The sequence below is a fragment of the Brienomyrus brachyistius genome, unplaced genomic scaffold, assembly GCF_023856365.1.
Source record: "Brienomyrus brachyistius isolate T26 unplaced genomic scaffold, BBRACH_0.4 scaffold64, whole genome shotgun sequence".
NCBI lineage: Eukaryota > Metazoa > Chordata > Actinopteri > Osteoglossiformes > Mormyridae > Brienomyrus > Brienomyrus brachyistius.
In genome coordinates this window covers 354,976-369,923 of record NW_026042339.1, presented here as the reverse complement: position 1 = coordinate 369,923, position 14,948 = coordinate 354,976, and the positions used below count along the sequence as shown (strand labels likewise).

The window sequence follows — 14,948 nt, the reverse complement described above, 5'->3', positions numbered from 1 at the left end:
TTCTTTTCTACGAAGTGGCGGTCGGCCAGTCAGACCTGACATACTTTGCTATGGGCTGGCATCTGCCAATCAGAGCTGATGGACTTAGCTACGGGCTGCCATCTGCCAATCAGAGCTGATGTGCTTCACTATTGGCTAGCATCTGCCAGTCAGAGCCGACAAGGGTCGCTATGTGCTAGCGTCTGCCAATCAGAGCTGACTGGCTTCACTATGGGCTGGCATCTTTCAGTCAGAACTGATGCGCTTCCCTACGGGCTGCCATCTGCCAGTCAGAGCTGATGGGCTTCACTACGGGCTGCCATCTGCCAGTCAGAGCTGATGGGCTTCACTACGGGCTGCCATCTGCCAGTCAGAGCTGATGGGCTTCACTATTGGCTAGCATCTGCCAATCAGAGCCGACAAGCATCACTGCATGCTAGCGTCTGCCAATCAGAGCTGTCAGGCTTTGCTATGGGCTGGCGTCTGCCAATCAGAGCTGATGGGGTTCACTACGGGTTGGCGTCTGCCAATCAGAGCCCAGCCTTTGAAGCTTGTGGCAAGATGAGGGTATGGTCAAGAGCCAAAGACGAGGGTGGGCAGGAAAGCGGGTCTCAGGACCCGGCAGCCTGAGCCACACAGGCAGCAGCGGCATTTACAACCACTTCAACTATGGCTTTGCATGGGGTCTCTGATGCTTAAGGGCCCCCTGTTGACCACAGTCACTATACTAAATATTAAAGAAATACGTTCTTTATTTGGCAGCATGTTCTGCTAGCCAGCTACAATTTTGGAACTCTGCCCGCTAGCTGTTTATTTAGGTTTTGGGAATTGGCACTCCAGGGGCCAGTCAGCATTCAGTGCCCCTGTGGCCCCACCCCTGAATACATCCCTGCAAGTCATGAATGCACTGTCCTGCTGACCAAGACGGAGATGAACCGGCCCCCGACCATAAGGCAGGTCTCCTTCTGGGTAAACGGCAGACGAGAGCGCCTCATGCTGGCAGGCTGCTGTCAGGGGGATATGAGCTGCAATGCGACAGGCCTGGGCGGCCTTGGAGTGGAGGAGGAGGAGGAGGGAGGCGGCTTGCGGAGACGCCGGCTAATGTGTGCTAGCGCTCCAGGAGGCGGGCGTGGGGGTGTGGGGGGGGGGGCAAAGATTTGCATGCAGTAATTATTTTGTCAAAAGTAATTTTTTACATTTGGCTGTTGATTAAAAACAGTGCTAATTTGATTTAATTAAATACATAATTGAATTCCTATCATTGCACCTTTATTGCTAAACGCAGCCTTCACTGCAGGACAAAGTTTAAGGGAGGCAAATTAAATTATATAGAGACAGTGCTGCTTCTGCATTTGTGTTTGCTTTCACGATTATTTATTTGGCTGGCTGAAGCATCTGACTGTGTTTTCTGATTATGCCGTTTAGCGTCGGTATGGCGATGCCTAGCAGAGCTATTCTCCGAGACGACGGTTACTTAAAGCTTTTTGTCTGAGCTCTCTCACTAGCATGCATCAGTGTCTCCTTATTGACGTCCTCTGCTTCCATCCGGTGGTGACATTTCGCGACCAGCTGCTTGATTTCTCTCCCACTGCAGGACCCATGCAGGAAACCGTCATCGATTTCTGGAGGATGGTGTGGCAGGAGAACACGGCCACCATCATCATGGTCACCAACCTGGTGGAGGTGGGAAGGGTAGGTACTGGATGACGGTCTTCCAGCTTCTCCAACCTGGGTTGGGGTGATGTCATCTAGCCAGCAGAAATCCTAGCCTGTATCTGACCATAACTAGGCGTGTTGGAGGGGCACGGACATCCTGGAAGGTTGGGCCCTTGCACATTATAGGGACTCCAAATTGTACCGCACTCCCCCATTCAGCATATTCTGTCCTGCAAAATTTCAGGGGGGGTTAGAATTTTTAGCACCTGTAAGGATCTCCTTCCCCTATCAGGGCCATCTTACTCTAGAATTCATCGCTCGTGGTGCCATGTGAGGATGAATATCCCAGCTGTAAAACTAAATTAGGATTGATTTGACTGTTACTATACTGATCTACTGTGGATGATGACTATATTAACAATTACTACCTACCAGTTTAGGAAGAATAGTGTTCTTGTTAACGACGAGGTTAAAGTGCTTCTTCCAGTTTTCCAGTTGGTTGTATATGTGGGGCTGAAATGAGATAATTAAGCAGATTTGATGTAGCCTGGAGGGCAACATCTCTGTGGTGTGAAAACACATCTGCATTAAGGTTGCTATGGCATTTAGGGTGATGCTATGATCATTTATGTGCTAGGAATGTTCTAGGAGCCGAATCTGACGTGCGGCTCTGCACTTGCGTACATCAGCGACATACAGCCCAGAGAGTAAGGTCCGAGAGCCCCTGGGGCAATTGGGGATTTAAGGGTCTTGCTCAAGGGTCAAACTTTGATATGACTACAGGCTTTTAACCAGCATCCTAACCTGCTGAGCCACACTCCCCCCCCCCCCCCCACCTCAATGGCTCAATAACGGAAATATCTCAGCCCTATAGACAAGACATCCAGCAGCATTGGAGGGGGGGCTGTCTGCCTACAACTGGGTCACCCTCTCCAAGAACATATAGCTATTCTTAGAGGGCCCTGCCGCACACTTTTGCACAATGACATTATGTGCCCCTCCCCAAAATCTTTACAGAACCGGGTTGTCGGCACCAGACCAGCACCCAGCTCCTTCCCAGCAGGCCATTTGAAAGAGGAACTCAGTCCTGAAATCTCAAACCTGGATCTCTGTAGGTTTGCGCTGGCCATTCAGCTGGAGAACAGCTTCTCTCAGTCCAGCTGGCCCCTTCCCGCAGTACCCTCTTCAGAGCTGGGTGATATGATGAGCGTTGGTTGTAACCCAAGGAACGGCTGGCCAATCAGACCGATCAAGCAACATAACAGCCCCCAGTTAATCTAATTCCGGAGGAAACCCGACGTCTATGATTCCCACCAGGGATTCCGATTCAGAGGTGTCTCTCTCGGAAGTGTCACTGGATACAAAAATCTAATTTCTCTGCTAATTAGTCTGCGTGTCTCAGAAGGAGGTCTCATCACCAAGGCAGCCTACATCGCTCTCATCCCACAAATCACACCTTGTTCATCCCTTTTTTGGTCCTTTGTTGGTGGGAAGCTTCTAGAAGGGTCCAAACAAGGGTTTTTGTTTTTCTGTGAGGACGGCGGGGTTTGTTTGATTAACTGTAGGCGCAGGCATCAGATCGGTCTCATTTTCCTACCCTGTCACTGGTAAATCTTTCCGATACAGTGGTACATCGGCACGTTGTCTGTTACCGAGCTGACGCCCATCCTCCCGGTACGCTGACGTCAGCTAAGAATTGTGCAGTGCAGGATGTTTCTCTCCACTGTGTCATAGAGATAACACGAGCACATGTTTGAAGCCTCTTAAGGGGTGGCCTCTCCAGCACAAATAGGTTCTCAAAGTCTTCGTTTTACTATTAGACAGGGAGAAAAGGGCAGATCCGTGGAACCGTTCATCATTTATGAACGTTAGCATGAGAGAGCATTAGTATGACAATTGCCCCAATATCGACAACGTAAGTGGAACTCCACAGCTATTTAATGGAGCAAAAAAACACAAGTATGGAGTTTATCTAAAATGATGGAACGCTGCATTCACTTTGAGACGGGCGGACTGCATTAAGCTGAAATTGAATAAAAGTAAACTCCTGTATTCAAGCAACTTGCTTAAAATACTTACAGTCGCCGACATTCTAGTTTTGCATACCTGAGACATGACTGCAGTTCTCATGCTTTTAGGTAATGTTCAGATTGAAATATGCGAACGTGATCTTTGCTTTGTTGGCTCCAGACGTACTGCTCTCCGCGTGCCTGACATTTACAAAGCCGCCACCTTCTCCCAAGCCCCCGAACTCGTCAGTCAGTTTTAATATGGCAGCGGAGTGCAGTTGGATTTTCTGAAAGTGTGAAAATCATGATACACATGTGGAGTGAGACTGTCTCTGAGCTTAGTAATTAATGAAATTAGGCACGGAGAATTATATAAGTAAAAACATTTGATTTATGCTAGTCAGTATTAACTAAAGGTCAGTTCTTATCCAATAAGAGAATGGATCTATTCATTTTATTTCATTTATTTAGCAGATGCTTTATCCAAAGTGACATACAATTGAGAAGGCATGGATAGCCAGTCCCTGGAACAACTGGGGGGTTAAAGGCCCGGCGATGAAATTACTTTGCCGAACAAGGGATTTGAACCGACGACCTTCTGATCACAAGCACATACTCACCTCCTGAACCTCCCAGTTGCTCTAAATCTAAGATTGTGGACCTTTCTTCCCTCGCAGGTGAAGTGTTGTAAGTACTGGCCCGACGACACGGAGATCTACAGGGACATGAAGGTGACGCTCATCGAGACTCAGCTGCTGTCGGAATACGTCATCCGGACATTCGCCGTGGAGAAGGTGCAGTGACATTGCGAGGGGCCTCCAAAAGGCCACTCCATCAACTGCAATTTTTGTGCGGCGAATTCGGCTTTTAAGAGCCATATGCTTTCATGCTTTCAGGCCATTACTCTCTGAATGCCCCCCTCCCCCTAATATCCGCCATCTATATCCTCCACATGTGGGAGGGAGGGTGGATTTCAAAATTAGTCTTGAGAAATTTGTTGTGCGACTAGCATCGCTTGAACCCGCGTCAGTCGTGAGGAAAAGGTCTCCTCATGTTTATCTCATTTATACCTTACTGCTGCCATTGTTATTTCGCTTGTCAATCAAATACGAAAAAAAATTGTGTAACCGGAGAGCGGTAAATACAGGGAATGCGGTGGCCCCCCCGTCTGGGCGCGTAGCGGTGCGAGCGTCACTGAGAGCGAGGGCGGCCTCTGTTTGCCGGCTCCTCCATCAGCTGTCTGCCCTCACGATATCGCTTTCCCTTAATACGTGCTGTCAGCGTGGCGAGGCGGCCGTCTATCTCCATGAATACATATTTTAAATTACCGTTGTATTGTCCGGGCCTTCGTGAGAAGGGCAGTTTTCTAAATCCCTGTGGATATTTGAAGGCTTAGCTCTAGCTGTCTGTGCTGGAATCTCTGAGCTAAGCGTCTGCTTCAGTGCAGGAAACCTGCATCGGGTCCATCATTTCTGTGGGCCTGGGGGGGGGGGGGGGGCCCAAAGTGAGATGGGTTAGATATCATGTAAGAATCAGCAGGTGACATCCACATTTCTCACCTTCTACAGAGGGGCGCCCATGAGATTCGGGAGATACGGCAGTTCCACTTCACGGGCTGGCCGGACCATGGGGTGCCATACCATGCCACTGGGCTCCTGGGCTTCATACGGAGGGTGAAGGCCAAGAACCCAGCCAACGCTGGGCCTATGGTGATCCACTGCAGGTACAGGTGCCAGGGCAGAGAACTCGTATGCGGTGATGTGGTGTGTCTTGTGGTATGGGGGGGAGGGGTTTGCTCCTTACATTGGCTGCTGCTGTCAATAGGCACGGATCTCTCTTTAAAAGGGGAAGATCTGGTGTTGTGTTTAGTATTTTTCGTATTGTGGGTATTACAGTCTTGATGGGATTAGGCCTGAATTCAGCTTGCTGATCCCTGATCTCCCCTAGTGCTGGGGCAGGCCGGACTGGCTGCTTCATCGTCATCGACATCATGCTGGACATGGCTGAGAGGGAGGGCGTGGTCGACATCTACAACTGCGTGCGGGAGTTGCGCTCCAGGAGGGTCAACATGGTGCAAACAGAGGTAGCTAGTGGGTCCCACACTTGTCCCTTTGCTGGACAAATATTACATCAAGCTTGATTTCCCCTGACTTTTAGCTTTCTGTCCAACCACCAAGCTTTAGCATTTTAGCATGGGTAAGTTTCAGGGACGTATACAGGGGCAGAGTCACATGGGCACTGATTGAAAGCTGATTGGCTCTCGGAGTACCTCCTCTCCTGTCACTCACCTGATCACGTTTCATTGGCTAAAGATAAAGTTTGTCCCTATAATGTCAGAATAACCTTAAAAAAATCCTAGAATCAGTCTAAAAACGTTATTCATCTTGAGCTAATGATTTAATTAGTCTTAATCCCACCAAATGAGACCATCAATCTAGCGGTTGGCTTCTGAATTGTGGGGTTGTATACATTGTAAATATGTTGTGTTGTTTGCCATGTCAGTTTTAAACACCGCCACCAGGGGGCACCAGTGTCAATGGATGCATCATTTCACAGCAATTTCTTTTAAATCACAAGCACCATTGGATTTAATGGGTAACTGTTTCGTAGACTTGAGCTGAGGTGGCTCCAGGAAGGCCGGAGCGCGCCCATTGCTCCAAATGACTTTCTCGAGATCCGGCGACCTTTCGAGCATGACTTTTCCCCGGAAGGTTTTCGGGTTCCTCGGAGAGGCATGTCACCCCAGCCCATGGCTTGTTTGCTAACCTTCATTTGTTTTCTCTGTGTTAATTGGACCCAGATTTTTATTTTATTTTATTTATTTATTTATTTATTGTGGATTTCCTTCTATGGCTGAGTTTCATGCTGGATTAGGCAGGCTCTTATAGGGGCTGTTCAATTTGATTTTTTTGTGTCGCAAAAAAAATGAACATCACACAGGTCGCAGCTCAAGCTTCTGTCTTTCCAAAAATGATATTGCTGAGATGTGACAGGGGTACGATCCCTGCAAAATGCCACTTCATAAGTCATTCATGTCACTTAGTTGGCCCAGGTGAACGGCTCATATCTGGGAACGTCAACGCGTCCACCTCCTATGTCACTTTGACGAGAGTCTGCTCCTGTTCATCGTCATTTGGTTTAACGTGCTCCTTAATTAACAGGCCCTGGGCCCATAGTGGGTTAGGATTATGGTCATGATTACACTTATCTTTATGGTTATAATTTGCTTGATGATAAAGCAGGCGGTGCTGAGGTTGTCCATCCGTAGCGTTTTAGCTGCGTTCTGCGTGAGCCTTTACCATACGGTTTTCCTGCTTGATTGCGCCTGACATCTGCACCGCGGCTCTGGGCACTTCAGTCTGCCTGTCAAGCGTGTGAAGAGGGGTCAGCTTCCCCCACCAGGAAGAGCATGGCAAAAGGGCAGTCATTTATCCTCTCTGCTGCATGAGGAAGGGAGAAAATGTTTAAAAGGACGCCGCGTTACCGTGGTCCTCAATCCCAGCTGTAAATAATAGCTAATTAATATGCCAGGATTCACGTTCAGGCCAACAGGATCTACATTCACTAATAAAAACATTTACTTAGCAGACGATTTTATTCCAAAGCAACGCGCAATTAAGAAAACAGGGGTCACCCAGTCTCTCGCAATCGAGGGCTTTGCTGAAGGACCCAAAGCTGAAATCTATCTGCTGACATTGGGATTTGAAACAGCAACCTTCTGATCCTGTTGAGTCACATACTGCCGCAGTCTAAAGAAACTCCACAGGTGTATGGTGCTGAGTTCTCATTCAGAGCAGACTGCCCCCCGAATAACAGGTGATCTTGTAGAGTGGCAGACTATATGCTGGTATAAACTCCAGAGACTGAGCTCCTCTCTCAATCCCCAGGAGCAGTACGTGTTCATCCACGACGCCATACTGGAAGCCTGCCTGTGTGGAGACACCACCATCCCTGCCAGCCAGCTGCGCTCGGTCTACTACGACATGAACCGTCTGGACCCGCAGACCAACTCCAGCCAGATCAAGGAGGAGTTCCGGGTAAACAAAGCATGGCGGTGACACGGGGTGGAATGACCTGTGGCGGTGACACTGAATGGTGACACAGGGTAGTGACATGGTGAGGTGACGTGGAGCTGTGACATGGGGTGATGGCAAGGGGAGGTGACATGAGGAGGTGACATGAGGCAACATGGAGAGGTGATGATGAGGTGACACCTGGAGCTGACATGGAACATGGGGAGGTGACAGGGGGAGGTGACACAGGGGAACATGGGGAGCTGATGAGGAGGTGACACCTGGAGCTGACACGAAACAACATGGGAAGGTGACAGGGGGAGGTGACACGGGAACATGGGGAGCTGATGAGGAGGTGACACCTGGAGCTGACACGAAACAACAGGGGGAGGTGACACGGGAACATGGGGAGCTAATGAGGAGGTGACACCTGGAGCTGACACGGAACAACATGGGGAGGTGACTGGGGGAGGTGACACAGGGGAACATGGGGAGCTGATGAGGAGGTGATACCTAGAGCTGACACAGAACATGGGGAGGTGACTGGGGGAGGTGACACAGGGGAACATGGGGAGCTGATGAGGAGGTGACACCTGGAGCTGACACAAAACATGAGAAGGTGAAAGGGGGAGGTGACACAGGGGAACATGGGGAGCTGATGAGGAGGTGACACCTGGAGCTGACGCGGAACAACATGGGGAGGTGACTGGGGGAGGTGACACAGGGGAACACAGGGAGCTGATGAGGAGGTGACACCTGGAGCTAACACAAAACATGAGAAGGTGAAAGGGGGAGGTGACATGGGAACATGGGGAGCTGATGAGGAGGTGACACCTGGAGCTGACACGAAACAACATGGGAAGGTGACGGGGGAGGTGACACGGGAACATGGGGAGCTGATGAGGAGGTGACACCTGGAGCTGACACGAAACAACATGGGAAGGTGACAGGGGGAGGTGACACGGGAATATGGGGAGCTCATGAGGAGGTGACACCTGGAGCTGACACGAAACAACATGGGAAGGTGACAGGGGGAGGTGACACGGGAATATGGGGAGCTCATGAGGAGGTGACACCTGGAGCTGACACGGAACAACATGGGAAGGTGACAGAGGGAGGTGACACGGGAATATGGGGAGCTCATGAGGAGGTGACACCTGGAGCTGACACGGAACAACATGGGAAGGTGACAGGGGGAGGTGACACGGGAATATGGGGAGCTCATGAGGAGGTGACACCTGGAGCTGACACGGAACAACATGGGAAGGTGACAGGGGGAGGTGACACGGGAACATGGGGAGCTGATGAGGAGGTGACACCTGGACTTGACATGGGACAACATGGAGAGGTGACACAGGGGAACACAGGGAGGTGATGAGGTGACAGGGAGGTGAATGCGGAGGTTCCCACTATGCTGGGATCTGGAACTTTCTCTTATTACTCAACTTATCACTTCAGGACTGACTTGCGGTCCATGTCCTGTATTGCTTCTGGACCGTATTGGACATATCCAATCCAGGTATATAAGATTCTAACAGGTTTGGATGCTGTTCAACCAAATAGTAACTTCAGCATTAGTTCAAATACACAAACTCGTGGCCATAGGTGGAAATTAGCGGGAGAACATTTCAAACTGGATTTAAGGAAGCACTTCTTTACACAGCATGTGGTCAGAGTATGGAATAGCCTTCCTGATAACGTAGTGCAAGCTGAATCCTTGGGTTCCTTTAAATCAGAGCTAGATAAGATTTTAACGACTCTGAGCTATTAGTTTAGTTCTCCCCAAGCAAGCTTGATGGGCCGAATGGCCTCCTCTCGTTTGTATAGTTCTTATGTTCTTATATTCCCACCCACCCCCCCACCCCCCAAAGACGCTGAACATGGTGACCCCCACGCTGCGGGTGGAGGACTGCAGCATCGCCCTGCTACCACGTAACCACGAGAAAAACCGCTGCATGGACGTGCTGCCGCCCGACCGCTGCCTGCCCTTCCTCATCACCATCGACGGCGAGAGCAGCAATTACATCAACGCCGCGCTCATGGATGTAGGTGGCCCCTACGGAATGTAGGCAGGGGGTGGGGCTTATCCAGGCCAGCACTAGGCACGTGGCTGGACGGCATGCCAGTCCATCTCGGAGGACAAACACGCACAGAGTCACACTTGCACACTCATGCATTATGGACAATTTAGAGAGTCCACTTAGCCTAACTGCACGTCTTTCGACTGCGGGAGGAAGCCGGAGTAGCTGGAGGAAATGGGGAAGGGGGGGTTTATCATTGTATTTAAACAAACACCTCTGCACTGGAAATGGATTCTCTAAGCGTGCACGCTCATCCATACACTTAGGGTATAATTTGTGGTGCCAAATAGTCACACTGAGTGCCTGAAGTGGTTTAGGTCTGTGTGTACATGGTGTCCCTGTTCAGGAGTACATTGTCAGCGGTGATTATCAAACGGGGTACGAGTTGAAGAGCAGTAGAGGCCCTGAGGTTTACATGGTGTCCTCATTAGGAACCCAAATGAAGGCGATCATGTCCAGTTACTCTGCAACCCAGAAGACTATGTTGCTTGTGTTAATTTTGACATAAGACTACCGTTCCCTTGTTACTCAGTTAAATTATTGCACCAGCATTGTATGCAAAGGCAGTCAAATTACAGTGGTTGATTCTGTTAGCAAAATTTAAAAAAAGCTTCTGGAATCCCAGGTTACCGTACGCAGGACAGAGTTGAATGAAATTAAGAATGTGGATTTCTGTTTGCACATCGGCTAATTTGGTTGCCCTTCTGTCGCTGTCTTGTGAAATTGCTGTGCGACGGGGAATTGAACTCCCTTCTAACTTTGCTTGTTTTTCTCACCGTGTCACACAGAGCTACAAGCAGCCATCTGCCTTCATCGTCACTCAGCATCCCCTCCCCAACACAGTGAAGGACTTCTGGAGGCTGGTGTTGGACTACCACTGCACCTCCATGGTCATGCTAAATGACGTGGATCCAGCTCAGGTAGGACACCAGACCCTACCAGCTTATGACTGTAATAAGGCTGATAACATGCATTACACAAGACACTGTGACAATGACCACTGGAAAATGACACTATGACATAGACCACAAGTGTACGTGGTGACAGTAGACCACAAGAAGAGGACACTGTGATGTAGACCACAGGACGAGGACACTGACATAGACCACTGGAACGGATCGTGGTGACATAGACTACTAGAAATGAGCATGGTGAAGCAGACCACAGGAAGAGGATGCGGTGGTGGAGAATACACATGGTGACTGAGACTACAAGAAGAGGATAGGGTGACGGAGACGACAAGAAGAAGACAGGGTGACATAGACCAGAGTTTTCAGGACTTGTGGAATAGTGTGGGGGCCCTGGACAGTGTGTAGGGCAGACTGTGGAGCAAGGAGAATGTGTGTGAAGCAGACTATGTGGAGCACAGCCCTGCGGCCCTGTCAACACAGCCGGGGATCAAAGCGTGGAGTGGAGCTGCTTCCCCCTCAGCCATGCTCTCTGAGTGACTGGCCCTTTCATTCGCTATTCTGACTGTAGCTGGGGCAGCAGGTGGAGCTGCTGAGAAACCCAGCATCAGCAGCACCGCCATTCGATGTGGCAGGAAGGACGCGCTCCCACCAGGCCGGCATGCGTGGGCCCCACGCTCCAAATTAGGCCGTCTGCGGTTCTGTAGGACCACCTCCGCTCCTCGCGTGAGGACGAGTCAGCGAGTGGGAAAACAAGGATGCTGTCCGCTGCTTCCCCGGCACATGATGGAGCTCCCAGGGGCCAGAATATCAATACAAAAAAAAAAAACCTGCCATTCAGCCTTTTGATCACACTCCCAACTACAAAAAGCTATGCGCTGTGTTCTGTTCTCCGTCCCTGGGGGAGAAACCCATGCACAGGGTTTATTTTCTAACCTGAGACTGAACCCCAGATGTAGCCGTAAAGACACCCTCATGTCTCAGCGCGATTCCTCGCAGCCTTTTATTGGCTGATACTTATCTTTGGTATGCACATGATGATTGGTTGTTTCACTCTCTTCCCTCCCACCTGACAGCTCTGTCCTCAGTACTGGCCAGAGAATGGGGTTCATCGCCACGGCCCCATTCAGGTGGAGTTCGTGTCCGCGGACCTGGAGGAGGACATTATCAGTAGGATATTCCGGATCTATAACGCTGCACGGGTGAGTCCCCTACCCCCGCTTTCCTGCTCCACGGTGCCTCATCTGCCCCCAGGTGGCCCAGAGACTCCTGTTTGACTCCTGCTTGGCTCCTGTTTGACTCCTGTTTGACTCCCGTTTGACTCCCGTTTGACTCCTGTTTGTGTGTATCAGCCCCAGGATGGCTACCGCATGGTCCAGCAGTTCCAATTCCTGGGCTGGCCCATGTACCGCGACACGCCCGTCTCCAAGCGCTCCTTCCTCAAGCTCATCCGCCAGGTGGAGAAGTGGCAGGAGGAGTACGACGGAGGCGAGGGCCGCACCGTGGTGCACTGCCTGTAAGTCCCTCCCCCACCCACGGGCTCGTCTCGTACATGAGCTCAAAACTGGTCATGTGACATACCGGACCTGGTCGGTACATGAGCTGATGTTCATCACTAAGTTCATGAAAGTCGAGCATTAGACTAAATCAATTTTTAAAATGAGGGCAAAAAAATTACATGAATGTTATTGTGAAGGAATAGAATAAAGCATCCTAAGAACGCGCTAAAAGCATGCATAAGTATGACATGTCAACAGGTAAAACTGCAATATTAGTAAATACAAAATCAAGTCAGGCCAGCAAGCATGCGCTTGGTGACGCTGTAGTGATGCCGCATAAACATCCGCTGTCAGTCCGCAGACAGCTGGAAGACAGGGATGCTAATTTGTCAGAAGATTGGACCGTGATGACTGACACCCTGCAAGCTGCTTCTGAATAGATATACAGAATTGGCATTGATTCATGTATATATCTTAGACTGTTTATCCCAAGGATAGAGGGAGGGATGCGGCTACATAGTCTTGCAGCTTCCAGAGTGCGTCGGCAGCAACCCGCTCAACCCCCCCCCCCCATGTCCTCCAGCAGACATTAACATTAAACAGGGACACACGTCTCGGGGTTCAGGATTTATGTGGGGGCCCCAGCGTCGCTGTCTACTCCGTCCGCATCTGTCACCAAGGAAACATCTCCCTCTCTAGCCAATAAATATCTGATAATACCTGCGCGATGTCCATGTCTCAGTTTGGCATGGAGCCGCACGCGGTGCCTCTATGAAATATAGATGTATGTCTTAATATTTAACATCTGTTTTGGCTCTAATCTGAAGGATGGAGCAGGTTATTTTCAGCCAGGAAGTCAGCGTAGGTACTCCATACCCACCTCTGTTTGAGTACCGGCAGCAGCTGGGACATGTGACATATGATAGAGATGAAGGCTAGACTATGTCTGTCACTTCAGCCCCCAGCAGCCAGCACTGACATTTTGTAACCCCAACCCCCATGCGGGTAGTGCCACTCACCCAATGTCCATCCCCAAAATCATGGTGCGATGCTTCATTTTCTTGTCATCCTCAGTTCCTGCTTTTTAGAAGGAGGATGTCCTGCTGAGATGGAGGGTGGTATGTGTGTGTGTGTGTGTGTGTGTGTGTGTGTGTGGGGGGGGTGGGGGTAAATGTCACTGGATGATCACGACTGCCTTTTCTTGTGCTGGACAGGAGAGGGCCATTCAGTCCTCTCTTGCCCGGCTGCGTGGAACTGCTCCGTTCCGGATGGGGGTGAATCGTATAAGAGATAATATTCCACGTCCCCGACAGAGGTGGAGCTGTCAGCATGCCCGTGTAAACAGGCCAGCATGTTCCAGTGCAACAGGGAACAAAGTGGGGTCCACAGTAGATGATCAGAGAGAGTGGAGAAGATGTGGAAGAAGCTGGTACTCCGTCACTCGCTTGCTCACTCGCTCGAGGAGAGTGCCAGTTCCTTCCACCCTCGCCTCACCGCTTTCCTGGATTCTCCCAGGTGTTGGAAACAGACATGAGAACTCTTCCACTAAGCTGGAGGTGACCTTCCCTATTGGTCTTTCAGCGCAAAAAAAAAAAAAAGATGTTTAGCTTTTCACCTCAAACTCTAATTACTTGATTTAAAATGCTTTATCCAGGGTAGTTGGTTTCCTTCTGGTTAAGGTAGGATAAGAAGTGCAGCAGCACCACCTACTGGAATAGCTCATATGGGAATAAGACAAAACATAGAGCTGAAATATGGAGAGTTTAAGAAGCACGCGTCTTCGGTAAATAAAGACTGGTTACAATTCAGTCTGGTATTAGTATTGTTATTATTATTATTGCTATAGATATTATTATCCATAACCTTGTAAAATGTAATCTTATTATGTTTTAATTAAGCTAAATATTTTGCTTGATTAATTGCAATCGCCCTTAATGCATCCTGCAACACTAAATCCTGTATCATTATTATTATTGTTATTATTAGTAGTAGTAGTAATAGTAGTAGTAGTAGTAGTTGTAGTAGTAGTATCCTACAAGGAATATTCAATGATCGATGAGCAGCACTTTACACCTTTTGTGCACGAGGGGGGTTGTGTGGTTGAGATATTCCCTGTCTGCATGTATGCGTATCTTACAGGCATCACAAAAATATAGCGATAATTTCTTTTTGTGCTGTGCAGTGCTTGTCAGGGTGCTTTGGTCTGCCAGCAGTGTGTGTGTGTGTGTGTGTGTGTGTGTGTGTGCGCGCGCATCCTGCAGTGGACAGACATCCTGTCCAGGATGCCCCCCTGCTTTCTTACCAATCCTGTCTGGGACAGGCTCCAGACCCACCTGCGCTGGATGAGCAGTTGGAAGATGGATGATTAATCTGTATTTCTGAATAGGAAACAGAGTTAGTACTTCTGAAAGTGTCCGCAGTCACAGTTAGACAGCTGCAATGATGTGAGACAGAGTAAGGGCGCCCTCTACTGTCTGGGGCTAGTAGTCTCCATTTATATGAAGAATGAAATGTGTAAAACGCGTAAAAGGTGCTGACCATTGACCTTGTACACCCCCCCCCCACCCACAGGAACGGGGGAGGCCGCAGTGGCACTTTCTGTGCCATCAGCATCGTCTGCGAGATGCTACGTCACCAGCGCTCGGTGGACGTGTTCCACGCCGTCAAAACATTGAGGAACAACAAGCCCAATATGGTGGACCTGCTGGTAAGCCGCCCGCCTGCACACCATGTCTGAGCCCAATCTGGCAGTGCCGCCCCCAAGGCGTGGTGGGTCCTCGCTGGAATCTTTAATGTTTATAAC

General features: G+C 49.7%; 1 protein-coding gene across 6 annotated transcripts in view; it reads left to right on the top strand.

Annotated features, from left to right (window-relative positions):
• The window catches only part of LOC125725299 (receptor-type tyrosine-protein phosphatase mu-like), a 149,579-nt gene that overhangs the window by 133,590 nt on the left and 1,041 nt on the right, over window positions 1–14,948 (top strand). For all 6 annotated transcript variants that reach the window (XM_049002132.1, XM_049002130.1, XM_049002127.1 and 3 more), the window contains 10 exons: window positions 1,574–1,671; window positions 4,322–4,438; window positions 5,213–5,367; window positions 5,592–5,727; window positions 7,532–7,681; window positions 9,529–9,702; window positions 10,527–10,658; window positions 11,723–11,848; window positions 11,999–12,162; window positions 14,717–14,852. In XM_049002132.1, the coding sequence (XP_048858089.1) occupies window positions 1,574–1,671; window positions 4,322–4,438; window positions 5,213–5,367; window positions 5,592–5,727; window positions 7,532–7,681; window positions 9,529–9,702; window positions 10,527–10,658; window positions 11,723–11,848; window positions 11,999–12,162; window positions 14,717–14,852 (1,388 nt within the window). The remainder of the gene's footprint in view (window positions 1–1,573; window positions 1,672–4,321; window positions 4,439–5,212; window positions 5,368–5,591; window positions 5,728–7,531; window positions 7,682–9,528; window positions 9,703–10,526; window positions 10,659–11,722; window positions 11,849–11,998; window positions 12,163–14,716; window positions 14,853–14,948) is intronic.